Source organism: Trichechus manatus, unplaced genomic scaffold, assembly GCF_000243295.1.
Source record: "Trichechus manatus latirostris isolate Lorelei unplaced genomic scaffold, TriManLat1.0 scaffold00205, whole genome shotgun sequence".
In the NCBI taxonomy this organism is placed as follows: domain Eukaryota; kingdom Metazoa; phylum Chordata; class Mammalia; order Sirenia; family Trichechidae; genus Trichechus; species Trichechus manatus.
Genome location: NW_004444141.1, coordinates 2,739,003 through 2,765,467, shown reverse-complemented (window position 1 = coordinate 2,765,467; position 26,465 = coordinate 2,739,003). Strand labels below are relative to the sequence as shown.

Here is a 26,465-nt window from a genome sequence, read left to right as displayed (position 1 = left end):
ATCTATCAGCTGCTCCTTGGAAACCCTATGGGGCAGTTCTATAGGGTCACTTTGAGTCAAATCGACTCAATAGCAACGGTTTTTTTTTTTTTTTTTGTATTCATACCTGTATTGTCTATGGCTGATTTCATGCTGCAACTGTGAAGTTGAATAGTTGTGGCAGAGACTATACGGCCCACAAAACCCAAAACAGTTACTATCTGGTCCTTTAAAACGTTTGCCCGTGACTGGCTGAGGCCAACCAACTGGGGCAGAATAATGCTGGCGAGTGAACCACAATGTCCATTACCCGATACTTCCTTCTAACACCTCACGTGTGTATTAACTTGTTCAGTACCTGCCTCCTCTGCTGGTCTTTATGTTCCCGGAGGAAGTGAATGGTGTCCTTTTTATCCACTGCTGATGCCATATCCCCAGCACCTCGTACAATGCCTGGCACATAGCAGAGTTAGATACAGAGTTGCCGTTGAGACAACTCCAGCTCACAGCAACCTTATGTACAACAGAATGAAATGCTGCCTGGTCGTGCGTCATCCTCACAATAACCAGCATGTTCGAGTCCATCACTGTGGCTATCGTGCCAATCCACCTCACCGAGGGTCTCCCTTGTCCTCGCTGGCAGTCTACTTCAAACATCACGTCTCCTCCAGTGATTGATCCCTCCTGATGATGTGCCCAAAGTAAGCAAGTCAGAGAACGTTCTCTTGTGATCTATAAGGTTTTCATTGGTTAATTTTTGGAAGTAGATCACCAAGGCTTTCTTCTTACTCTGTCTTCGTCTGGAAGCTCTGCTGAAACCTGTCCACCACGGGTGACCCTGATGTATTGAAATGCTGGTGGCATAGCTTCCAACATCAGAGCAACATGCAAGCCTCCACAGTAGGACAAACTGACAGACGAGTGGTAGTGGTAATTACAACAGAACTCAGTTAATTTTAGGCTGGAAATAAGGGGAGATGGCATATGAAGAATGAGTGAGGTTTTGATAAGTAGATGCCATCATACCACAGGAAGGGAGTAGGTCTGGAGATGGGCAGGCAGAAAGTGCGCTTGAGGAAAATGAAAATAGAACAATTTGGGAACCAGCAGAGGTAGAGAAGGGTAGTGGCTAAAAGGTCGAGAGGGGTCAATGACTCTTGCAGAAGGTCATTAACCGTGGGCCAAGGAAGTTGGCCTTTATTTAGCAGGCAAAGGGAGACGTTAAGGTTCCTAAGTAGAGTCCCTGAATGGAAGAGCTGCAAGTACCCTCATGATGATCTAATCTAGTTCTTTTCAAACGCTGCTGTCAAGATATTCCTAAAGACAAAGAAGAGTGTACTTATACCTCATTGAATCAGGGGCTGTAGTTTAAATGACCACCACCACCAACTGCCATTGAGTTAATTCACAGCAACTCTCCCCTTCTCAACCTTGGGTTCCCCATTACCAGCTTTCCTATCCCCTCCTGCCTTCTCGTCCTTGCCCCTGGGCTAGTGTGCCCATTTAGTCTCATTTTGTTTTATGGGCCTGTCTAATCTTTGGCTGAAGGGTGAACCTCAGAAATGACTTCAGTACTGACTTAAAAGGGTGTCCGGGGGTCATACTCTCAGGGTTTCTTCAGTCTCTGTCAGACCGGTAAGTCTGGTCTTTTTTTTGTGAGTTTGAATTTTGTTCTACATTATTCTCCCACTCCGTCCAGGAACCTCTATTGTGATCCCTGTCAGCAGTGCATGAGTTCCAATCTTCCCTCAGCCTCTCCAACATTTGTTATTTTCTGTTTTTTTGTTTTGTGCTAGTAATGACAGGGTGAGATGGTATCTCATTGTGGTTTTGATTTACATTTCTCTAATGGTTACTAGCATTTCCTCATGTGTCTGTTGGCCGCTTGAATGTCTTCTTTGGTGAAGTGTCTGTTCATTTCCTTTACTGATTTTTTTAATTGGGTTATTTGTCTTTTTGTTGTTGAGGTTTTGCAGTATCTTGTAGATTTTGGAGATTAGACCCTGATTGGATTTGTTGTAGTCAAAAATTTTTTCCCAGTCTGTAGGTTGTCTTTTGACTCTTTTGGTGAAGTCTTTTGATGAGCATAAGTGTTTCATTTTAGGAGCTCCCAGTTATCTAGTTTCTCTTCTGGTGTTCGTGGATTGTTACTTATGGTTTGTATTCTGTTTATGCCATGCATTAGGGCTCCTAGCACTGTCCCTGTTTTTTCTTCCATGATCTTTATTGTTTTCAATTTTATATTTAGGTCTTTGATCCATTTTGAATTAGTTTTTGTGTATGGTGTGAGGTATGGGTCCTGTTTCATTTTTTTTGCAAATGGACATTCAGTCTTGCCAGCACCCTTTGTTAAAAAGACTGTCTTTTCCCCATTTAATGGACTTTGGGTCTTTGTTGAAGATCAGGTGACTGTAGGTGGATAGATTTACATCTGGGTTCTTCATTCTGTTCCATGGGCCTATGTGTCTGTCGTTGTCCCAGTACCAGGCTGTTTTGACCACCGTAGCAGTATAGTAAGTTCTGAGGTGAGGGAGTGTGAATCCTCCTACTTTCTTCTTCTTCTTCAAGAGTGCTTTACTTCTCTGGGACCTCTTCCCTTTCCATATAAAGTTCATGATTAGTTTTCCATCTCGTTGAAGAATGCTGTTGGTATCTGGATTGGGATTGCATGGTACTTGTAGATTACTTTGGGTAGAACTGACATTTTCACAATGTTGAGTCTACTCATCCATGAGCATGGTTATGTTATGTGGCTCACCAACCCCAGACTGAGGGACTCACCCAATCTTGTGCCATAATTTATGACTTCACTAATTCAGTAAAGTTCAGCCCTCATGGGTGTTCAAGGAGAGCAACAATTTTTTAAAAGATAGAAAACATAGGATGTTGGTGGGATAAGCATAATGATGTCTCTATGCCACAATTTCTCTTTAGGTCTTCTCGAAGGAAGACAGGAGGGAGTGCTTGAAAATCATAATATCCTGGAGAAATGGAACTCTATAAAACCCAGGCATGTATTCAGGGGAACTAGAACTCATTTTATCTGTAGATGATGCCAGTTTTACATCTTTCTCACCATCCAAGAACAATTTAAAACAAAATAGCAGAAATTAAAAAGACAACACAGTTTTTCAAACTGCTAAAATGAGTTTAGTGAGTTTAATAACAAGAAACTATTACAACTAGTAAAGAGGGACTTTTTAAAAGTTTTAGTGTGACATTCAAAATTTTAATTCCACAGTGCTGAGATGATACAAAATGCTTGGGTACAGTAGTGAAAATCGCAAATAACAGGATCTGAGTTTCATCACAATCTGCTAATTAATATGGCAACACGTTAACAGCAGAGCTGCAGAAGCAGGATTCTAATCAAGTTGAGGCCTGTATGGAACAGCCAAGAATGCCTCAAAAACCCACGAAAGAAGGATGCCAAGCACTGTACTAAAATATCTCCTCTGACACAGTTGGCTTTCCAAATATACACATATTTGGGTATATATATAAACAGAGAAAGAAAGGAAGGAAAAAAGGAAGAAAAGGCTGGCAGTCAACTTTGTGCTAGCATTTCTTCCCCTTCTCTGCATTTCTGTCAATCAAAAGCTAATGCAGACTTAGGAAAGCCTTGTCGTGGAGGTGGATGAATGGGCAGAGGGTGATCTCTTATTTTTATATCCATGCAAACTGGGGGCACTTAGAGCACTGGCTTCTCTACTGAGCCAGCTGTTGATGAGTCCACTCAACTCACGGCAACCTCATGTGTGTCAGGGTAGAACTGTGCTCCACAGGGTTTTCAATGGCTGATTTTTTTGGAAGTAGATTGCCAGGCCTTTCTTTAAAGGTGTCACTGGGTAGACTTGAACCTCCAACCTTTCAGTTAGCCGCTGAGTGCATTAACCATCTGTACCACCCAGGGACTCTGCTCTCTACTGGAAGGCCAGTATTATTTTGAGGGAAGCAGGGTATTTGTCATCCACTGAGTCAAATAAAAATTGCTTCATTTTCAAATTCACAGAATTTTGATGTGGCTTCACATCTATCCGTTTTTTCCTAATATCTAACAGAGAAAATGCTTCATAAGAGATGTCCTAACATAAACATTTAAAAATAATAACTTGGGATACAGTAATACTGCCATTGGGCCAACTCCCTCAGCATTTTTATTCTTAGAATGAACGATTCCAGATGACGCATGATGTTTAAGTTAGTAACTCAAAGTAAGCACTGTCTGTCAGAGACTCAGCATCCATTGATATACTGGAGGAAAACAGGTGTGCTATCATTTGGCAGTAAGTGTTGTATAGACCTGTACCCTTTGATGCAGTAACACTGATTCTAGGAAAGTACCCCAAGGGAATAATTTAGTAGAGTAAACATTTAGATTCATTAAGCTATTCATTACAGTATATCTTAACACACAAAACAGAATAGAGCAAATGCCCAACTCCAAGGACATAAGGAAGTGGTTAAGTGTTACTGTTGTTGTTAGCTGCCCTTGAGTTGATTTCAGCTCACGGTGACCCCATGTGTGCAGAGTAAAGCGGTGCCACAGCGTTTTCAAGCCTGTGACCCCTCGGAAGCAGACTGCCAGGCCCGTCTTACGAGGCACCTCTGGCGGGGTTCGAACCACTATCCTTTCAGCTAGCAGCCAAGTGACCAACCATCTGTGCCACCCAGGGACTCCACCGTGGTTAAGTAAACGCTGGTAAATCAAATCAAATGAAGTATTATCTGATTGTTACAGATTATACTCATGCAAACCATTGTGTGCTATGCAGACATTTTTATAGACTGCTGAATAAGAAACGCAGACTGTACAATAGCTATACGTGAAAATATCTGAACTTTTCTCATTAATAAAACACGGAGACAAATTCACGAGGAGCCCTGCAATAGTGTGTGACTGTGTGAACCACCAGGGCTCTGTATGTGGACTGTCAGGCAGTCGGTGGAGGCTCCTTGCAGGCAAGAAGCACAGTACAGCAAAGGCAGAGGCAGGCATGAGAAAAACGTGTGAGAAGACCACCGAGACCTCGCAGAAGGGGTAGGAAGGTGCCACTCCAGGACCTGCAGCTGAGTGGGTGGGAGTTACACACTGCTGCGGGGCTCCTCATGAATCTCTCTCTGCATTTTATTAATGAGAAAATTTCAAACACTTTCACTTATAGCTATTACACTTGACTACTAACTAAAGGGCCGGCAGTTTGAATTCACCCAGACACACCTCAGAAGAAAGGCCTGGTGACCTCCTTCTGAGAAATCAGCCATTTAAAACCCTATGGAACACAGTTTTACTCTAACACATTGAGTCGACTCAATGGCAGCTAGTTTTATGGTTTTTATCCACATGCACCACTTTGTTCAGAACCTAGCTCAATCCCACCCATTTCAAAAAGTTATCTGCTACCCTTGAAATGTTTGCATTCTCAGACAGACTGTGAATTCCACAGAGACAGTTATTTTTAGCATGTGCAATAGATAATAAATATATGGTTTTGAATGAATTAATCAATGAACTAAATAAACTCTTGAGAGCAAGGGCCATTTCTTATCTTTATATCCATACTACTTACCATTAAACTAGGCAAACAAAACTATCAACAGCTCTTCACTAAACAAGTGGATAAATGAATATATGTGCATTGTTACACACCCCTGCTGGCTGCAATACAAGAATACGTTTTTCTTACCAGTCCTTTCTCCCTCTTCTGCTTCTATGAAACATCAGATAAGGTTCTCTTCTAAAAGAAAGACCATCGGTGGAGAGCACTTACCCAGGTCAAACTGGCCAGAAACGTAGCCACAAGTCTGCCGGATCTCCTCACTGTCCCAGCCCAAGGGGTAGAGGGCACAGCCTGCGCCGATCAGCAAGCCTGCAGAAAGATAAGACAAGAGGGCTTCACCAATGCCCCTCTGCATCCCCAGACAAAGGCAGCTGGAAAAAATCAGTACTTAGCAATATAACAAAAACCATGGCATCTGCCCTTGGAAGGAACCAGCCCCAACTCCCTGAAGCAATCTAAGGTCAGTTTGATTCTAAGAACAATTTCAAGTCTGCTTAAAATAAATAATAATAAAAGGAAAGGTTGACAGACAGCTCAGCTTGGTTCCAGCTTTGCCTTTTAAAGCATTAAAAGCCTTGCAAATTCTACTTAGAAAATACAACCCAGAAGCCCTTTTAATCACTCTTGTAAAAAGCCAACAGACCCCACCATCAATCCTTGTAAACAAGTAATTCAAGAGCAAGCAAAAGTAGCTAATAGGTTATGCTTCGTCATTCACTAGATTTTTTTTCCAATTTAAAAATCAAAATAGAATGTTTCCTGTCATCAAATTCTACCAGGGGAAGCAAGAACACAAAGGTTTTCATAAACCACTTCAGCACACTGGTTGAACCTGTGAACTGCACCACCCGCTACTCTGCTCTGTGGGAGGTTCAGAGTCACGGAGCACCCGCAGGTCTCAGAAACGCTCTAGAAGACAGACACTTCTTGTAATTTAAGAACTTCTCTGTACAACTAAAACCAAAAGGTTTGACGGTTAAACTGAAAAAAAGTGATGGTGTTATCTTAGTATAAATTACGGCAGCCCACACGGAGCTGACAGCCTTCAATGGGAGAGCCTTCAGTTTTTCATCAAAGCTTAATGTAATTTTTGAATGCCCTTGAACTGTGGTGTTGGCGAAGAATATTGAGTATACCGTGGACTGCCAGAAGTATGAACAAATCTCTCTTAGAAGAAGTACAACCAAAATGTTCCTTAGAAAGGAGGATGGCTAGACTTCAGCTCACTTACTTTGGGCATGTCATCAGGAAAGACCAATCCTTAGAAAAGGATATCATGTTTGGTAAAGCAGAGGGTCAGCAAAAATGATGGAAACCCTCAGTGAGATGGAGTGGCCAATGGCCTCAACAATGGATTCTACCATCCCATCGATGATGAAGATGGTACAGGACCAAGCCACCTTTTGTTCTTTCATACATAAAGTCTCCGTGAGCCGGAGCCAACTCGACAGCAGCTAACAACCACGCCAGTAACCACTGTGGTTTTACAAGAAGCTGAAGTAGAGTTAAGCACTCACCATTTGAATCTGTAGGTGAATTTGAAAGTCACACTACCATGTCTCATCAATCAGTGAATGTTATCATCACCTCTTAGTACCACAGACATGCTGACCCAGTAGGGCCAATGTGTACACAGTGATTGGTGAGAACACGGTTCCAGTCTGAGGGATGCAAGTTAGAGGGTGCTAACCAGGGAGCCCCCTAAACGTGAAAATCCACTGACATGGGAATGCAGTGGAAGAATGACAAGACTCCAAATGCAGCCAATGGTGGAGACCTTCAGTATTTCTGGAGAACTTTCAGAGTCTATTTTGAATCGAATCCTTTCTTGTCCCCCTTTTGTCCTTCTACCATCCTGCCCCGGGTGGGTGACTCTGGACATTGTAACCTATACCCCACCACCCATCTGTCAGTTTGTCGTACTGTGGGGGCTTGCATGTTGCTGTGATGTTGGAAACTATGCCACCACTACTTCAAATACCAGTAGGGTCACCCCCAGTAGACAGATTTCAGTGGAGCATCTAGACTAAGACAGAGCAGGAAGAAAGGCTTGGCAACCTACTTATCCAAATTAGCCAACGAACACCCTGTGGATCACAGAATATTGTCCAAGGCTATCATATTTGGTAAAGTGAGGACCAACTAAGACCAGAGAAACCCTCAACGAGATGAACTGACACAATGGCCACAGCACGGGGCGCAAACACACCAACAATTGTGAAGATGTCACAGGATCGGGCAATATTTTGTTATACGTGGGGTGACAATGAGCTGGAGCTGAATGGATGGCAACTAACAACAGCCACCACCCATACAAATAACCTCTGCGTCCTCACAGTCATCTAAGGAGGTGCTGCTCTCTGCCCTCTTCCTTCGTGACCTCCATGCTGGACTGTGAGGAGAGACGTCCTCCCACACTGACACATCCCCTAGGCTGGCACCCTGCCCCAACCTGCCCCTTGGTCTTCAGGAAAACAATCCAAGGGTGCGCTTAGAAAGAATCAACGAGACCGCAAATGTCTCATCTCAGGATGCGCTATACTGCATTTGTACAAATATGAACAGTGCTGGGCTCACGGGTCATCCAGCAAGCCTTAACACGAGCTCTTGCTGGCTAAGCAAATGCCTGACGGCTGGGTTCTCAGGGTTTCTCCCCGCCTTGGGACAGAATTTATAGCATTTTGAAAACAACCCTGAACCATTTTATCCACTATCAGGTAAAGAGATAATTAACCAGGATGACAAAACTTTGTACAAATTAAATTCCGTAAATGCTAATAAACAACGTGGTAACGTCTCCATGATCCTCAGTTTTTAAATTAACAGGAAATGTGACATTGTGCGATCTCACTGGGAGTAATATTTTAAGGGATGAGAAATGCAGAAAGGCGGTTCAGCAGAAAGTGTTCAAGTGTAAGAAAAATGCAAAGCGGTAACATTAAAACCAGCACTAGTTTTCTCTTTATCATATAAGGAAACAAAAGATAACGAGTTTCACTTGCTAGTCTTCTTTTCAACATAGCTGAAAAGTATGTGGCATGTACTCATGAAGGCACCTACTGTGGGCCAGTATTATGTTCCGTGCTGCGGAAAGATGAATGGAGGGGAGCTTGTAAAGTCCTGCCTATGGAGCAAGCAGACAGCAGTTTGCCAACAGGCTGTCAGGGATCTTTCGCTGACTATCAGCTCTCTGTGACACCACAAAATGTAGATTCAACCATATAAGTTAGGAACAATTTTATACACAGGAAATTTGTGTTAACAAACACAAGCATAGGTACACATTAAACAAAAAGTCGTTCAGCTGAGGGCAACTGACTTATCTGAATTTTTATATTAATATTTATATAGTACCTGTTTGTTTTGTCATCTGCTAACATTTGCTAACAGGGAAGATACTGCAGACTCAGAAGTTCTGAGAAATATTTCTGGGAGGAAAACGTGTGTTGCGAATGATCAGGCCAACAGGCTGTCACAACTGTTAGGCTCTACAGGCAAACATCAGTGGTCCCCCCACCCCCCCATCTTGCTACCGCTGTGTCTGATGAGGAAAGCAGGTCTCAGACCAAATTCAGCCAAATTCCTAAGTGTCTATTAGCAAGCTGGCACAAAAAGCAGTCAGTCAGACAACCAGTTCTGTAAGCTTTGTGAAATCACCTCCAACCCCATCATACAGTCATTCTAACAAGCACCTCACATGGAAGTTTCCATATATGAGAAACACAACAAATATTCAGACAGCAGGATCAGGTAAACTTCAGGCCAGATCAGGCAACAGCATCTTCTGTTAAACGGAAGGAGGGAGGGGACACAGGACCAGGGTCCTAGACCTGCACTGACCAATGCAGTAGCTACAAGCCACAAGTAGCTATTTAAATTTAAATCAATCAAAATGAAATAAAATTAAAATTCAGTTCTTCAGTTGAGCTAGCCACATTTCAAGTGTTCTATAGCCGCACATGGATAGTGGCTACTATACTGAAGATACAGAATATTTTCATCATCACAGAAAGTGCTACTGGGCAAGGCTGTTCTGGACTTAGAACAGCACTTCCAAAGGATGCTGGGCTTGCCAGGTCTTACACTCTATGCCTGATGTTGCTTATTAATGACAGAAGCATCACTGCTCTTTTAAATTCTTTCTAATTGGGGCTGGAAGTCAAACCGACATTTTGCAAACCCTCTTACCAACAGGATTCCTGGTTCATATTGTGTCCAGGAGAAGCATTTGTGGGATTTACAGGGTACAACAGAGGGCTAAGCCGCTACTCTCCATTGGCAGCTGCAGCCGGGGCATGGATTTCTGCCGACAGCAGTTTGGGCAGTGGCTTCCAGAAGTTCCTCTGACAACCACTCGCTGAGTGCTGCGGAGCATCAGTGGAAGTTTCCTTTGATCCCGCACTTCATCTGTAAATATCTGCATTACATCCCTTCCTACCTGAAATGCACAGAATGGTATCTCTTCAATGACCAACCCTGACTGATACATAACCTATCTTTATACGCCACTATATTCTTGACTATCACTCATTTCCTCAATTAAAAATGATTTCTAACCCATCTTATGCTAATTAATGAACCTCTGGGGGTGAGTACAAATAGTGATATTCAAAAGGTTTGTCTGAACCACCTCTGTGGTTTGGTCTCTAGATAGGGAATTTAAAATGCTAATTAACCTCTCCTGGAATATGGATTTATGAAGAGGATACTTCAAATGCTAGCTAACCATGTGGATTAGAGTCAACAAGCATCTTAGTGTCTACACTGAAGTTCTGTAAGTATATAGTATTGTAGAGACATTAAACTTAAAATTAGTAACATGCTTTTAATTGAAAGAATGTGCCATTATTCAGTTTTAGCCATGTTAAATCTTAGTCCCTATTACGGAGATGGAAGCATAGTTTTAAAATCTCTAAATTAGATGTTGTTGTCGGTAGTTGCTGTCAAGACAATTCAACTCACGGTGACCCCACGTGACCACCTGGATATTATACCATATGTTGAAAGGAGGCCCAGAGAAGAAAATGAACTTCAAAATGGGCATGCTTGGGGAACATTTAATGAAGACATTAGGATTTTAGCTTGTCCTGGAGATTTACATGGAAAATGAGAAGGCATTCCAAACGAAGAAAAAGGCATTACCGAAATATTAATGGTGGGAAAAACTGTGGCTTGGAAGAGGATGGAAGGGCAAAGAAGGTCATAGTGAAGAGGTAACACTGACTGTGAACCAGAAATCCTGCTAGCAAGACCATTGGTAAAATGTAGTTTTCTGACATCCAGCCTCAGTTAGAGAGAATTTAAAAGACCGGGGATGGTTTTGTTTTGTCTTGTTTGTGAAGATGCTGCTCCAGCAAGTCAGGCTTGAAGTGCTGAGGGTCTAGAGCAGACGGTAGCAGAGGGAAAGGCCCTGGCTGCCTCAACCTCCCTTCTTGGTTCTGTTAACCCAGCCCACATCTCTGAATATTCCCCTTATTAAATTCTCTTCAAAATCCCAGCTGAACATGCCGTCTGCTTCTTGCCAGGATCCTAACCTTGACCAGCACCTGGCCTTAGCAGATGCTCAATGTATATCTGTTGAATAAATAAATGAACCAGTTAATGGCAGGTTGATTGTAAAATGAGACTTAAGATAGAGGATATCAGCTTGGGATTCATCAAGAGAGTACAGACAAGTTTTGCCATAAAAACCAAGTAAACAAAGGAATGAGCAACAACAAACAAAATATTCACCATCACTTTATTTGTCGGAATAAATTCATCCCTATTGCACTAAACGATGCTATATTAAAAAAAAAACAAAAAAAAAACCCATTGCTGTTGAGTCAATTCTGACTTATAGTGACCCTATAGGACAGTGTAGCACTGCCCCATAGGGTTTCCAAGGAGCACCTGGTGGATTCGAACTGCTGACCTTTTGGTTAGCAGCTGAACTCTTAATCACTACACTACCAGGGTTTCCTAAACAATGCTATACAGTTGGCTTAAAATGAATTTTACAAACATTGTAAGTAGGAAAAACAACCTGAAACCCTCCAATTTCTATACTGCTTTATGTTATGGTTTTTATTAAGTTGTATGTTGATTATGGGAGACACAGTAAGGATAAGCAAGTAAAGAACATAAAAAAATCCATAATCCTTCCAACACAGTTTTTACTATACAATTAATTTAAGATCTTTTCTAAATGTCTATTTCATAATATTATTTTTCTACAAAATAGGACCATATGATACTATTTTATAACCTATAATAACTTACATAAGCACCTCACCAAATGTTGAGCATTTAGATTTTTCCAACTAATGCCCTATTATTGGATTTTAGGCTGTTTCAATTTTTAATTATTACAGAGAACTCAACTCAGTGATAAGTGGTTGAAAATTCGTTTTAAATACAGAATCAAGAAAATATAAAAAAACAACCCTGGAACATTTCTAAAACACTGACAGAATTCCTTGAAGGTGCAAAGCTGTTTGAAGGTTCACTCCAGTGCCAGAAACTGAAAATAACAATGCCAAGAAAGGGATACAGGTCTGGAGGTGAATGGATTTGTGATTTATAGAACTGCTAAGTGGGCTAACTTGCTTTCATTCATATTACCTGGAACAGAGAAATCATAGTGGAGAACCGAGTTCCACATTCCTTTCTACAGCTACTATTCAGCCGAGAAGAAATGCAAAGGGGGAGGGGAGGACCAGCGTATCAGCAGCCAGAGAAGACCACTAGGAGAGGGCAGTCACGGAAGCCGAGGATGAAAAGAGGGAGGAGAGACGACTGCATTTAACAGGGTCGTTGGCATACCCCTCAGATACTTGACAGTACTGTTAGAAATGCTGCAGAACCTCGGAAGGCAGAAATATGCCGTATGTTTGTCTGCAAGGATTCACGGTGATGAAAATAAAAGAAATTCTTTTTAGCAAATACCTCTCTAATTCTAAAACTTCAAGAAAATGTTCTCGTAAATGATTATGATTTGGTGAGACAGAGGAAATATTTAATTTAAAGAACTGGTTAATGTTGCTTCCAAGTGCAATTTCTGATAGCTTTTAAAAGAAAATGTCCACATGGCTTTCATTAGAATAATTTATAGAAAATTAATGGAAGAAAATTGATCCCGGAATTAACGGTTCTGTAACGTGAGCATCTGCAAGGAAAGAACCAGCTTTTGTTCATCTTTAAAGTCTTGGGGGTGAAGGGATGTGGCATATAAGAAGAGTTCAGTAAGTATGGGGTAAAAGACTTCATATTTTATTTCAAGCTTTTCACCAGGGCTAAAACAGGCCACATAATTTATGTTTTGCCACTTTCACTCACTCATGACCTAGCCCTTGGTAAAGGGAATAATGTGGGTGCCTCAGAAGACACATCTTGCAGAGATTTGAATGTGTTTCTCCCACTGGACTCTCACAGCTCGTATCACATCACAGAGATGCTTAAGAATCTGTCCTGCCCCTCAACTGTAAAGGTTTAAAGAACAGGGCTCATGTGTTACTTATTTTTATATTCTAACCACCATTTTCCCTGGAGTTGACGCCAACTCACGGCGACCCATGTGTGTCAGAGCAGAACTGTTCTCCACAGGGTTTTCAGTGGCTGATCTTTTGGAATTAGATTTCCAGGTTTTCTTCTGAGGTGCCCCTGGGTGGATTTGAACTTCCAACCTATTGGTTAGCAGTTAAGCACCTTAACCATTTGCACCACCTAGGGATTCCTTTATATTCTAGACCAGCACAAAATAGGGTCTCATAAATGGAAGATAACACACCCTACAATGCATGGTGTCTAAAACTGTTGACTAGTCTCTATATGAGGATTAAAATAGTTCATTCCCATACTTTTGATCTGCAGTCCAAAAAGAAGTCAAAAAAATTATCGAATTTTTTTATTGTATAATTTATCTTTTCTTTATGGTAAATGACAACATCTTTCAAAAAGACTCACTGTGTGGTATTGTGCACCCTCTTTGCTAACACATCTGGCTATATTATGTTGATATTATATTAATAGACCATAACTCTTCTGTCAGTTTGTCATACTGTGGTGGCTTACGTGCTGCTGTGATGCTGGAAATTATGCCACCGGTATTTCAAAATACCAGCAGGGTCACCCATGGTGGACAGGTTTCAGCAGAGCTTCTAGACTAAGACAGACTAGGGAGAAGGACCTGGCAATCTAATTCTAAAAAAAAAAAGGTCAGTGAAAATGTTATGAATAGCAGCATAACACTGTCAGGTACAGTGCCAGAAGATGAGCCCCTCAGGTTGGAAGGCATTCAAAATATGACCGGGGAAGAGCTGACTCCTTAAAGTAGAGTTGACCATAATGACATGGATGGAGTAAAGCTTTCGGGACCTTCATTTGCTGATGTGGCACGACTCAAAATGAGAAGAAACAGCTGCAAACATCTATTAATAACTGGAACGTGGAATGCACGAAATATGAATCTAGGGAAACTGTCAAAGATGAAATGGAACATATAAACATTGGTATCCTAGGCATGAGTGAGCTAAAATGGACTGGTATTGACCATTTTGAATCAGACAATTATCGTCTCCTATGCCAGGAATGCCAAACTGAAGAGGAATGGCATCACATTCATCATCAAAAAGAACATTTCAAGATCTATCCTGAAGTACAACGCTGTCAGTAATAGGATAATATCCATACACCTACAAGGAAGACCAGTTAATACCTTATTCAAATTTACCAACCAACCACTAAAGTCAAAGATGAAGAAACTGAAGTTTTTTTTTTACCAAATTCTGCAGTCTGAAATTGATCACACATGCAATCAAGATGCAATGATAATTACTAGTGATTGAAATGTGAAAGTTGGAAACAAAGAAGGATGAGCAGTTGGAAAATATGGCCTTGGTGACAGAAACTATGCCAGAGATCTCATGATATACCAACAATTTCTTCATTGCAAATACCTTTTTTCAACAATATACACAGCGACCACACATGCGGACCTCGCCAAATGGAATATACAGAAATCAAATCAACTACATCTGTGGAAAGAGACAATGAAGATGCTCTATAACACCAGTCAGAGCAAGGCTAGGGTCCGACTGCAGAAGAAACCATCAATTGCTCCTACACAAGTTCAAGATCAAGCTGATGAAAATTAAAACAAGTCTATGAGAGCCAAAGTCTGGCCTTCAGTATATCTCACCTGAACCTAGAGACCATCTCAAGGATAGATTTGGCGCACTGAACACTAATGACCTAAGGCCAGATGAATTGTGGGATGACATCAAGGACATCATACATGAAGAAAGCAAAAGGTCATTAAAAAGACAGGAAAGAAAGAAAAGACCAAAAAGGATGCCAGAAGAGACTCCGAAACTTGCTCTTGAACGTAGAGTAGCTAAAGCGAAAGGAAGAAATGATGAAGTAAAAAAGCTGAACAGAAGATTTCAAAGGGCAGCTCAAGAAGAGAAGGTAAAGATTTCAGTGGGCAACTAGAGAAGACAAAGCAAAGTATTCTAATGAAATGTGCAAAGATCTGGAGTTAGAAAACTGAAAGGGAAGAATACATTCGGCATTCCTCAAGCTGAAAGAACTGAAGAAAAAATTCAAGCCTCAAGTTGCAATATTGAAGGACTGTATGCACAAAATACTGAATGATACAGGAAGCATCAAAATAAGATGGAAGGAATACACAATTATTGCACCAAAAAGAACTGGCTGATGTTCAACCATTTCAAGAGGTAGCATATGATCAAGAACCAATGGTACTGAAGGAAGAAGTCCAAGCTTCACTGAAGGCACTGGTGACAAACAAGTCTCCAGGAATTTGTGGAACACCAATTGAAATGTTTCAACAAATGGGTGAAATGGGAAGTACCCACTCATCTATGCCAAGAAATGTGGAAGACAGTTGCCTGGCCAACCGACTGAAAGAGATCCATATTTGTGAGCATTCCAAAGAAAGGTGATCCAACGGAATGCAGAAATTATCAAGCAATATCACTGATGTCACACACAAGTAAAATTCTGTTGAAGATCATTCAAAAGTGGCTGCAGCGGTACATTAACAGGGAACTGCCAGAAATTCATGTCAGATTAAGAAGAGGATGTGGAACCAGGGATATCATTGCTGATGTCAGATGGATCCTGGCTGAAAGCAGAGAATACCAGAAAAATGTTCACCTGTGTTTTATTGACTATGCAAAGGTATTCAACTGTGTGGATCATAACAAATTATGGATAATACTGCGAAGAATGGGAATTCCAGAGCACTTAATTGTGCTCATGCAGAGCCTGTATACAGACCAAGAAGCAGTCATTAGAACAGAACAAGAGGATAATGCGTGGTTTAAAATCAGGAAAGACATGCATGAGGGCTGTATCCTTTCACCATATTTATTCCGTTTGTATGCTGAGAAAATGATCAGAAAAGCTGGACTATATGAAGAAGAATGTGGCATTAGGTTTGGAGGAAGACTTACTAACAACCTGTGATATGCAGATGACACAATCTTGCTTGCTTAAAGTGAGGAAGACTTGAAGCATTTACTGATGAAGATCAAAGACCAGAGCCTTCAGTATGGATTACACCTCAACGTAAAGAAAACAAAAAATCCTCCCAGCTGGACCAATAAAGCAACATCATGATAAATGGAGACAAGACTGAAGTTGTCAAGGTTTTCATTTTACTTGGATTCACTATTAACGACCATGGAAGCAGCAGTCAGGAAATCAAAGGCTGTATTCCACTGAGCAAATCTGCTGCCAAAGACCTCTTTAAAGTGTTCAAAACCAAAGCTGTCAGTTTGAGGACTAAGATGCGTGCCTGACCCAAGCCACAGTATTTTCAATTGCATCCTACGTGTGCGAAACCTGTACAATGAATAAGGAAGACCAAAGAAGAATTGATGCCTTTGAATTATGGTGTTGGCAAAGAATATTTAATGTACAATGGTCTGCCAGAATAATGAACAAATCTGTCTTGGAAGAAGTACGGCTAGACTGCTCCTTAGAAGCAAGTATGATGAGACTTTGTCTCACATACTTTGGACATGTTATCAGGAGGGACCAGTCCCTGGAGAAGGACATCATGCTTGGTAGAGGGTCAGCGTAAAAGAGGAAGACCCTCAATGAGATGGACTGACACAGTGGCTGCAACAATGGGCTCAAGCATAACAACCGTGAGGATGGCGCGGGACCGGGCAGTGTTTCGTTCTGTTGTACAGAGTCACTGTGAGTCGGAATCCACACAGCACCTAACAACGATAACAACAACATATTAACAGGAATGATAAAAATTAAGAATAGAGGTACATTTTCTGGATGAATATCTGGATTGTGCCAGAACCTTGATATTATGGAATCTGAAGTAGTTGATACAATAGGTTTTAATAGTTAATTATGGATTGAACTGAATTGTGTCTCCCTAAAATGCGTGTTGAAATCTTAACCCCTGCACCTGTGGATGCGATCCATTTGCTGTTGTTAGGCGCCATCAAGTGTACAACAGAACGAAACACTGCCTGGTCCCGTGCCATCCTCACAGTCGTTGCTATGCTTGAGTCTATTGTTGCAGCCTCTGTGTCAACCCATCCTGTTGAGGGTCTTCTTCTTTTTCGCTGACCCTCTACTGAGCATGATGTCTTTCTCCAGGGAGTGCTACCTCCTGACAACATGTCCAAAGTATGTGAGACGTAGTCTCGCCATCCTTGCTTCTGAGGAGCATGCTAGTTGTACTTCTTCCAAGACAGATTTGTTCGTTCTTCTGACAGTATGTTCAGTATGCTTCACCGACACCACCATTCAAAGGCGTCATTTCTTCTTCAGTCTTCCTTATTCATTGTCCAGCTTTTGCATGCATATGAGGTGAATGAAAACACCATGGCTTGGGGTAGGCATGCCTTAGTTTTCAAGGTGACATCTTTGCTTTTCAGCATTCTCATTTGGGAACAGAATTTTCTTTGTTTTGTTAATGAAGCTCTATCAGTGTAAGGTGTGTCCTAAACCTAATCACTTCTGAGTTACAGAGATCGGCATGAGTCAGAATCAACTGCACAGCAATGGGTTCTTTTCCTTAATAGAGACAGGCAGGTATGAAGGGGGAGGAGTGAAGGGCGGGGAGGATGGCTCATGAAGATCACCAAGGAACCAAGGATCACTGGTCTACAGAACCCGAAGGAGACAAGGATCTTCCCCCAGAACTGACAAAGAGGGCCTTCTCCTATAGCCAGCACCCTGAATTTGGACTTCTACCCTCCAAACTGTGAGAAAGTAAACTTGTTCTTCAAAGCAACCCCCTTGTGGTATTTCTGTTGCTGCAGGGCTACGAGACCAAGACCTAGCTACAGCTGCCTCATGTGCTCTTGGAGAGAAAATGGCTCGACTAGAATCTCTATCTCTAGATCACAAACTTTTATATTATTTGCAGCTATTTTCTTTATTAGATTTATAAAGTATATGGTTAATACATGGCCTTAATGTATTAAGGTGGTACTTTAACCCAGTTCCTGGCATTGCTGCCAGCATGACAAAAGTCACATGATCACACTTCTTGAAAACCTGTGAGTACAGGGTGAGAGTGAGGAAGATGCTGTGAGGTGAGAAAATCACCTGAGGAAGGTGGTAAGGGGGTGGGGAGGTAGTGCTTGGAGGGTTTGCAGCTACAGGCTTATTTGCAATTAAGAAGAATTCTATTTTTGTAATCCAAAGACTGCAACTTTTAAAGGGTCGTGAATAAATCACAGATTAGTGTAAATTAGTTAAATCTTTAGTTTTCACCCAACACCTAGCTGAGCTCTGGAGGCAAGAGACCTCTTGTAGAAGGCGTGGCTCAGGAACGTGTGGTGGTGTTAGGTGCCTGGAGTCGGCTCCGACTCACAGCGCCCCTGTGTGCGAGAGAATGGAGCAGCGCCACGTTCTGCGCCACCCTCCTCATCGTTGCTATGCCTCAGCGCATTGTAGAGGTGGTGCCTCCAAAAAAGACAACAATCGTGATCCAATAAATGACTCAATAATCCTTAAATTAAAAAATCATTTGAATAGTTCCCTGGCTATTAGGCCACTTCAACTTGAGTTTTAGGCTCACCCTATTCAAGGACAATTAAAATATTTTAAGAGCCAATTGAGGGGAAAGACCTCTAAGGAGGAGAAAAAAAAAAAAAAAAAAAACCCATTGCCATCGAGTCAATTCCAACTCAACGCAACCCTACAGGCGAAGCCATGTTAATGAAAAAGAGTGGGCACGCATATTGCAAAGCATGGGCAATGAGGAGCTGTGCAGGGAGGCACTGCTCTCTGGTACAGAGGAGGTCTGCTCTTCGGCAGGAGTACTGGTGCGGTGCAAACGTGCTTGGCTGCTAACCAAAGGTTGGAGGCTGAGTTCACCCAGAGGTGACTCGAAAGAACGGCACAGTTCTACTCTGACGCCCATGGGTAACCATGAGTCAGGGTGATGGCTCTTTAGCGAGATTCCTGCACCTAAATTAGCCTGGATACATTCTGCCTGACCATAAACCACCTAGCGGAGAGAAACTCTTAGTTTTCGCACAATACTGCAAATATTGCCCATGATACTAATTATTTCTTAGAATTTGAGTTGGAAGTCTTATTTGTAAAGAGCTCCACGGAGAAACTGAGAACCTGGTGCTGGGAACTTTCCCTTCTGGAAAGCTCTCTCTATTCAAAGTAAGCGCTTCGGAATATTAACATAACAATGTGGCTCCTGCCCCGAGGCCAAACAAACGCCCTGTGAGCTGACACCAGTTACTCCCCACAGGTGGTGAGAACAGAGCCCTCAAGTTAAACTCATAAAGGCTTACTTCTTCCAGGCCACTCTAGAGACTTCTTATGTGATCTCAGTTTTTTTCCATGACTATTGCTCCATTCTTTTTCCACAGTTTACTTTTTTTAAATGGCATGACTTTTTCCGCCCACTCCCATTCAGCGGTCACACCAGTGTTCCCCATCAATTCATCTTTTATGTATTTTGGATACTTTCATCCATCCTCAAGTCTCTTTATCTTCCCTTCTGTGGCAAGCACCGAGAGAAATCACTTTCTTTACCTTTCTCATGAAAATCGCTCAATCTTGTAGCCTGTTATCTGGACTTCTCTTTAGAAGAGGTTGGCATGCTTCCATCTCAGTCTTCATATGCTAATGTATGCACACTATATTCGTCCAGTTCCACACCCAGATAACCGCCCCTTTACAAAATGTAACAAAATGAAAGACATCCAGTGCGGAGAGGGACAAGAGCGAGGGCCAGTATCATAACTACTCAGACTGTGAGAGCTCCATTAGGGAACTATTGAAATAGTCTATTAAGAAGAGGCTTGGCTAGGCTCTAGTAAACTACAGCCTCACTTCAGAGTGTTTTCTGGAAACTGAGGCACACAGGATTGAAGAGGCTGGCCCAAGGACACAGACTATAGATCAATTCCAGGGCTCCTGCAATCATGATCCCAATGCTTGGGCATAGGGTCGCATGCTACCACCCACATCCTGACTTCAGCCCACAGACATGTTTGATTTGACCATCAACATATTTCACTAAGCAGGACTTTTCATCTGAAAGTCCAGATTTCTTGCATTTCTTGAGTAACTGGAAGATCTGGCAATCCTGAGCCTGCACACAGCTGGCTGGACCCAAGTTATGGCCAACCTTGTTACACAGCTCAGGAGCCCTGACCAGTCCTGAAGGTCTTTCTGACTGGGGAGCCCTGGCTCACTGCATACGTCCTTTGAATATATCTTGATCTTTCTCATCTCTGAAACTCGAACACCTTCTCTCTGAGATGGTCTCACTCCTTACCTTATTCTCAGATTCCCCCACGGAAATACTAACTTCTAGGCCTAGAAACGAGTCCCTGGGTGGTACAGACAGGAAAACACTCGACTACTAGGCAAAAGGTTGGAAGTTCAAATCCACTCACCCAGGAAGAAAGGCATGGCAATCTACTCCTGAAAAATCAGCCACTGAAAAGCCTGTGGAGCACAGTTCTACTTTGACACACACGGGTCACCATGAGTTGGGGTCGACTTGATGGCAACTGTTTTTGTTTTTTAAGGTCTAGAAACCTCTACACACTGCTGTTCCTGGTCATCCCCCAGGAAGCTCTAGGTTTTGCCCTTCTTGTGGGTGCTGATTTGGGGATTGCGCCTTTGCATGGTAGTTATTTGTAAGGACCACATCTCCCATAAGGCAGAAACTCTACCATGTGTTTTCCTGTATCTAACTCACTGGCTTGCGGTATTTGTTAAATATTCAATAGTAATACTATTATTTATTTAGTGATCAGTGTTTGCTATTGAATATTATTATTCAATAAAAATAGTTATTCACTTAAGAAGGTTCAGAATAATTACATAGTATTTATATAATATAAAATATATAACTGCCTTCATTTACCAGAACGGAAACAGAAGTTTAGAGCAGTAGGCTCCTGCTCAGAAGTACTGCATGGGGGATCCAGGGACTTAGGTCCAGGCCTGTCTGTGCTCAGAGCCAGCGCTCGCCTCCCCCACCTCTGATGTTTCCCTGCCAGCCCTGGACTTGCCCTTGATGCCTGTGGACTGAACCCTGCATATAAACAGAGAAGGAGAAACAGAGGCAGAAGAGCGAGACAGAGTCCAAGTCACCATTTCTCCAGGACTGGTTCTGCTTCACACCCAGGGAACACTCTGCTGCTCCTGCAGGTGCAGGGGAGGGTGGGCTGGGGAACACTGCAAGCCCCCTTCACTGCGTGTCGGGGAGGGAGAACCCCGGGAGGAGCTCTAGCACAAAGAGATTCTACCCATTAAGACCATACGGCAGCGTGAAGATGAGAAATTGGTTCTTCATCATCAGAAATTCAGCCAAGGAAAGCACATCCTATCCTAACACTAACATATATAAAATTGAAAACAGGGTCATTTCTTAAGCATGAAAATATTTTACAAATCACAAGAAGACTTTTTTGTTGTTGTTGTTGCAGAAAACATGCTGCAGAAGAGAACACACTTTAGAGCTTTTCTTAAAGTGTTTTCCTAACGGGTCTTTGATCCCATTTCTCCTTCTCCAGCTCATGGGTCAGAAGGCATGGAAGACACATACAGTGTGTCTGGCACCAGGATACTGCTTCTTAGCTCAGAGCAAAAATCCAAAGCTAATTTCAAATGACTTGTCATCTTTTCTAGACTCCTTGGCAATCACTGAGGGAAAAAAAAGAGCTGTCTCAAACAATTAGGATTCTGGGAGAGATTTTGCAATTGCTCTGTGACAGTTTTCTGGTAAGTTACATCTGAGTTGAAAGCAACATTTTTCTAACACAATAAGAGCACTTTAGTCCCATCACTGCACTGGTTGAAATCTCAGTTTTCCTAGTCTGTAAAATGGGGGAAAATAACGAGTTGGGTTGCCGTGAGGATTCAGTGAGGCAGCGGATGTGAAGAGATGGCACAGTGCCTCTCGAGGGGTTCCATGATGGTCTGTACTGGGGAGCTTTACACCTTGTGCTATGTGCTGGGGACGGTGCTAGATGGGGAAGGGCTAATGCGTTCTCGTACACACCTGCTGGAAATCGCGTCCTTTCTCCAGGAAGGCCCTCTGAGCCGGAACGCAGGGAGGGCTCCAGTAAGGACGTTCCTGGAATTGTCAAGAGGAAAACTTGTGCCAGCAGTCACACTGGCCGTGTGAGCCTCAGGGAGCATGTGAGAGAGGCACAGCCTGCTGACCCTCGTGCAAAGGGCTCCCAAACTGCTACCAGGATAGTGCTGCTTTTCTGCGATTTTCTATTTTTAACGTTTTTACTTTTAAAGGTAGCCTTGACCTTTCTGCTAGGCCAGCAGAGCAAGAACTGATGTCCCCACTTGGCAGATGAAAAATGTAGTCACTGCCAAAGTACAGAAATAGAGACCAGAGCCTGAACCTGTGTCCCCACTAGAGACCACTGAGTGACCTCTGGGGACACAATTCAGGCTCCTGTCTCCGTTTCTATCCTCTGGCTCACCGCCTTCATTCGGAGACGGCCTGAGAGGAAACACAGTGCTCAGCGCTGTGGCTGCAGCCCTGCAACAGAAGAAGGACATCAGCCATGCTCTCCTTCTCTAATGACTGGTCTTTCCTGATGATGTGTCCAAAGTAAGCGAGCTGAGGTTTTGCCATCCTCACTTCAAAGGAGCATTCCAGTTGTATTTCTTCTAAAACCGCTTTGTTCATTCTTCTGGCAGTTCGTGGTATATTTAATATTCTTTGCCAACACCAGAGTTTGAATGCATCAATTCTTCTTTATTCTTTCTTTTTCATTGTCCAGCTTTCACATGCATATGAGGTGACTGGAAAGACCGTGGCTTGGACCTGTCACCCCTTAGTCACCAAAGTGGTATCTTTGCTTTTATAAACTTTAAAAAGGTCTTTTAAAGATTTGCCCAGTGCAATACGTCATTTGATTACTATATATATAGTTATACATAATATATATAAGCATAATATATGTAAATAATATAATAGGGGCTAAGAAAATGGTAGTTGTTCATATCAATATTAACAATAATACTGTACACTGGAGGTGCTCTCACAGAATTGCAAACATTTCATTCTATTGCACCTACGAGGTTCAGATTCTTCAGTAGCAGCCACAGGTGTGCAACAGTTTAAAACAAACAAAAACACTACCTAATCAAAACAAGAGGATTCTGCTTTATTGGTTGCTTATATCTTCAACAAGACACGTATTTTCTGCAACTGACCACATTGCTACGGCTAAGAATTTCATTTCTTTTTTCCTCCAACATTATATTATAAAAATTTTCAAACTTATAGAAAAGTTGAAAGAATTGTACAGTGGAAACCCACGTACCTACCATCTAGGTTTTATGATTACATAGAATCACAGATTGTGATTATGCTTTCTCATATATCTATCCATTTTTCCATTCCTCTGTGCACTTATCAAGCCATCTTTTTGTGTGTGTGTGTGTGAGAGGGATGCTCTTCAAAGTAAGTTCCAAGCATCAGTGTATACGGAGGTTCTCTTTGTGACTCATGCTCCACCCCTCCCAGGCCTGTAGGCTGTGCACACCTATGAAACAGATGCAAAACGCAGACCCACAGGCTGCATCCCTAACTCCTGATGGCAGGAAACTGGGACCCAACAACATGGAAGTGACTTACACACAAATCTAGAGCAATGCATACCTCTAAGCTTTTCACATGTCTCTAACAACCATCCTACAACCTAAAATAGGATCGGCTTGCTTCAGCTGTCTGACCCAGAAATACCAGTAAGAAATGCATGAGACATTTCACAAAGCCCGGAATGATGACATGCGTTCCAGCACTGACCAGCCACTTAAGCTCACAGTCCTTAGTAGACACGCTCTCCTTTAAAGATCATGTCCGTTCTGTGCAAAATGAATTACTCCTGACCCTCTAAAAGCATAAAAAAAGAATATAACCATAACACTTTTAACACGAAACCTTGCCAAGAGCAGAGCTAAACTCAAACAATACCCCGTCAGAAAAGTTCTGACAAGAAAGCCAAAACAAACAAGCAAACAAAAGAAAAAAAAAAAACAACAACAAAAAAAAAAAAACAGCATAGATAATTCACACCAGAAACCCTATGCCTACTCCAGCCCTGTTCTGGAAATGCAATGCAAAGACTCCAAATACGTATATGTTGACTCCAGTCAGTATATGTTGGCAAAGTGTGGTTACCCTCACTGTACCATTCATTTGCTTCAGATAAATACTCGGTGAGCAAACTGTTAAGACCAAGGGCTTGGGGTCAGACAGTCCGGCGTTAGAATATTGGGACTGCTACTTACTAGGCAGAGTCCCTGGGTGGTACAAATGGCTAATGCATGCTCGGCTGCTAATCAAACGGCTGGATGTTCGAGTCCACCCAAAGGCACTTCAGAAGAAAGCCCTGGTGAGCTACTTCCCAAAAATCAGCCAGTGAAAACCCTACGGAGCACAGTTTTACTCTGAAACACGTAGGGTCGCCATGAGTCAGAGTTGACTCGATGGCAGTTGGTTCCAGTCACTTCCTAGGTACTGACTGAGCAGGTTTATTAGATTTGAGTCCTAAGAGTTTCATCCATAAAATGAATATACCAACGCCTCCTCACAGAGTTAAGAGGATTAGAGAAAAGGTTTTCAAAGTCCCAGCACAGTGTACAGCAGAGAGAAGGCTTCCCTCTTAAGAAATAATGGGAAAAAGGAAGAGGAAGTAAAACTCTAAGCATTGGTTTTTTATTTATACAACAGTGGTTTTCTGAAAACAAAGTACACCACCACCCAGAAGGCATCGTTTATGAGACATGTTTCCAGAACATCTGCTGGAATTTCAGGACAGATGCTGCCGTGTGTCTACAGCCTCTGCGTCATGAAGCAGAGTGCCATGCGCAGCCAGCTCCGAGGCTTTCCCTGACATGCACACAGGTCTTTGCACTGACTTCTGCTGAAGCAGCCACAGCCCTCTTCCCCGGCACCTACAGTGGCACGCTCCGGGTGTGGGATGTAGCACCATTTACATCACCGTGCAGTCCTCCCAGAGGTCCCGCAACAGCTGGCACCAGTGCCCTTGGTTATGGTATCCAGAGCCCAGCAGTACAGACAGAGCCTGCTGAGAAGAGCCTACCAGAAGACACTCCTGCAAGAATTGGAGCAGATTTGGGGGGCGTGTCTTGTTTGCACGGAGAGAGCAGTGGGACTGAGCTGCCCGAGTTCTGTGCAGACCTCATGAGGAACTATGTTGTTGGTTGTGCTTGTGTACAGCAGTTCTGTGGATTCTGTGACCTTGGGATTCCATGATCTTGGGAAGGGGCTGGGGTGAGGAAGGAATTAGTGGGGTAAGAGTAACCAAACTCCCTTGGAAGAAGGGAGGGGCAGGATTGTGAGTAGAGGACAAGGGGACCAGGAAGTGAACATTCTCATGTGGCTGCGGAAAACAGCAATTTAGCAATTTTCAATGCTTATCTAAGGCTGAGTGAACAAATCAGTCTTAGAAGAAATACAACTAGAATGTTCCTTAGAAGCAAGGATGGCGAGACTTCAGCTCCCTTTGGACATACCATGAGGAAAGAACATCAGGGTTGGCAGAGGGTCAGCAAAAACGAAGGAAACCCTCAGGAAGACAGATTGACACAATAGCCGTAACACTGGACTCATACTAATGACCATGAAGATGGCGCAGGACTGGGCAACACTTTGTTCCGTAATAGAGAAGGTCGCTGTGAGCCGGAGCTTACTTGATGGCAACTGACAGCAGCAGCAGCTAAGGCGGCGGACTGTGAAAAGGGGCAGAGCCAGCTTGGGAATGGAACTGGGGTCCTGAATGGGAGCCTGCTGTAGAGGACAGATGCCAGGTTTGGGGCTGGGGGCCCTGGGTGTGGAGCCCGGGTCTTCCTGGCTTGGCAGTGGGCCAGTGACTCCCTGATGGCCAGTGCGGATAATGGTGCCTGTCCCTGGCAGGAATGCTGCAAAGACTGCAGGAGAGGGTACCCCGGGGAAAGCACTCAGGATGAACACACACACGCACACAGGCACACACGCACACACGCACACACACACACACACACAGAGCAGGAGAGGGCATCCTGGGGAAATCACACAGGATGAACACACGCACACACACACGCACACACACACACAGAGCAGGAGAGGGTGTCCTGGGGAAATCACTCAGGATGAACACAGACACACGCACACATGCACACACACACACACAGAGCAGGAGAGGGTGTGCTGGGGAAATCACTCAGGATGAACACACACACACGCACACATGCACACACACACACAGAGCAGGAGAGGGTGTCCTGGGGAAATCACTCAGGATGAACACACACACGCACACATGCACACACACACACACACACACACACACAGAGCAGGAGAGGGTGTCCTGGGGAAATCACTCAGGATGAACACACACACATGCACACACACACACAGAGCAGGAGAGGGTG

The 26,465-nt window shown here is 43.0% G+C and overlaps 1 protein-coding gene across 1 annotated transcript in view; it reads right to left on the bottom strand.

Annotated features, from left to right (window-relative positions):
- LHFPL6 (LHFPL tetraspan subfamily member 6) overlaps positions 1-26,465 on the bottom strand; it is a 361,658-nt gene that overhangs the window by 31,709 nt on the left and 303,484 nt on the right. Inside the window, exon 2 of the mRNA XM_004388074.2 lies at positions 5,751-5,849. Within this exon, the coding sequence (XP_004388131.1) occupies positions 5,751-5,849 (99 nt within the window). The remainder of the gene's footprint in view (positions 1-5,750; positions 5,850-26,465) is intronic.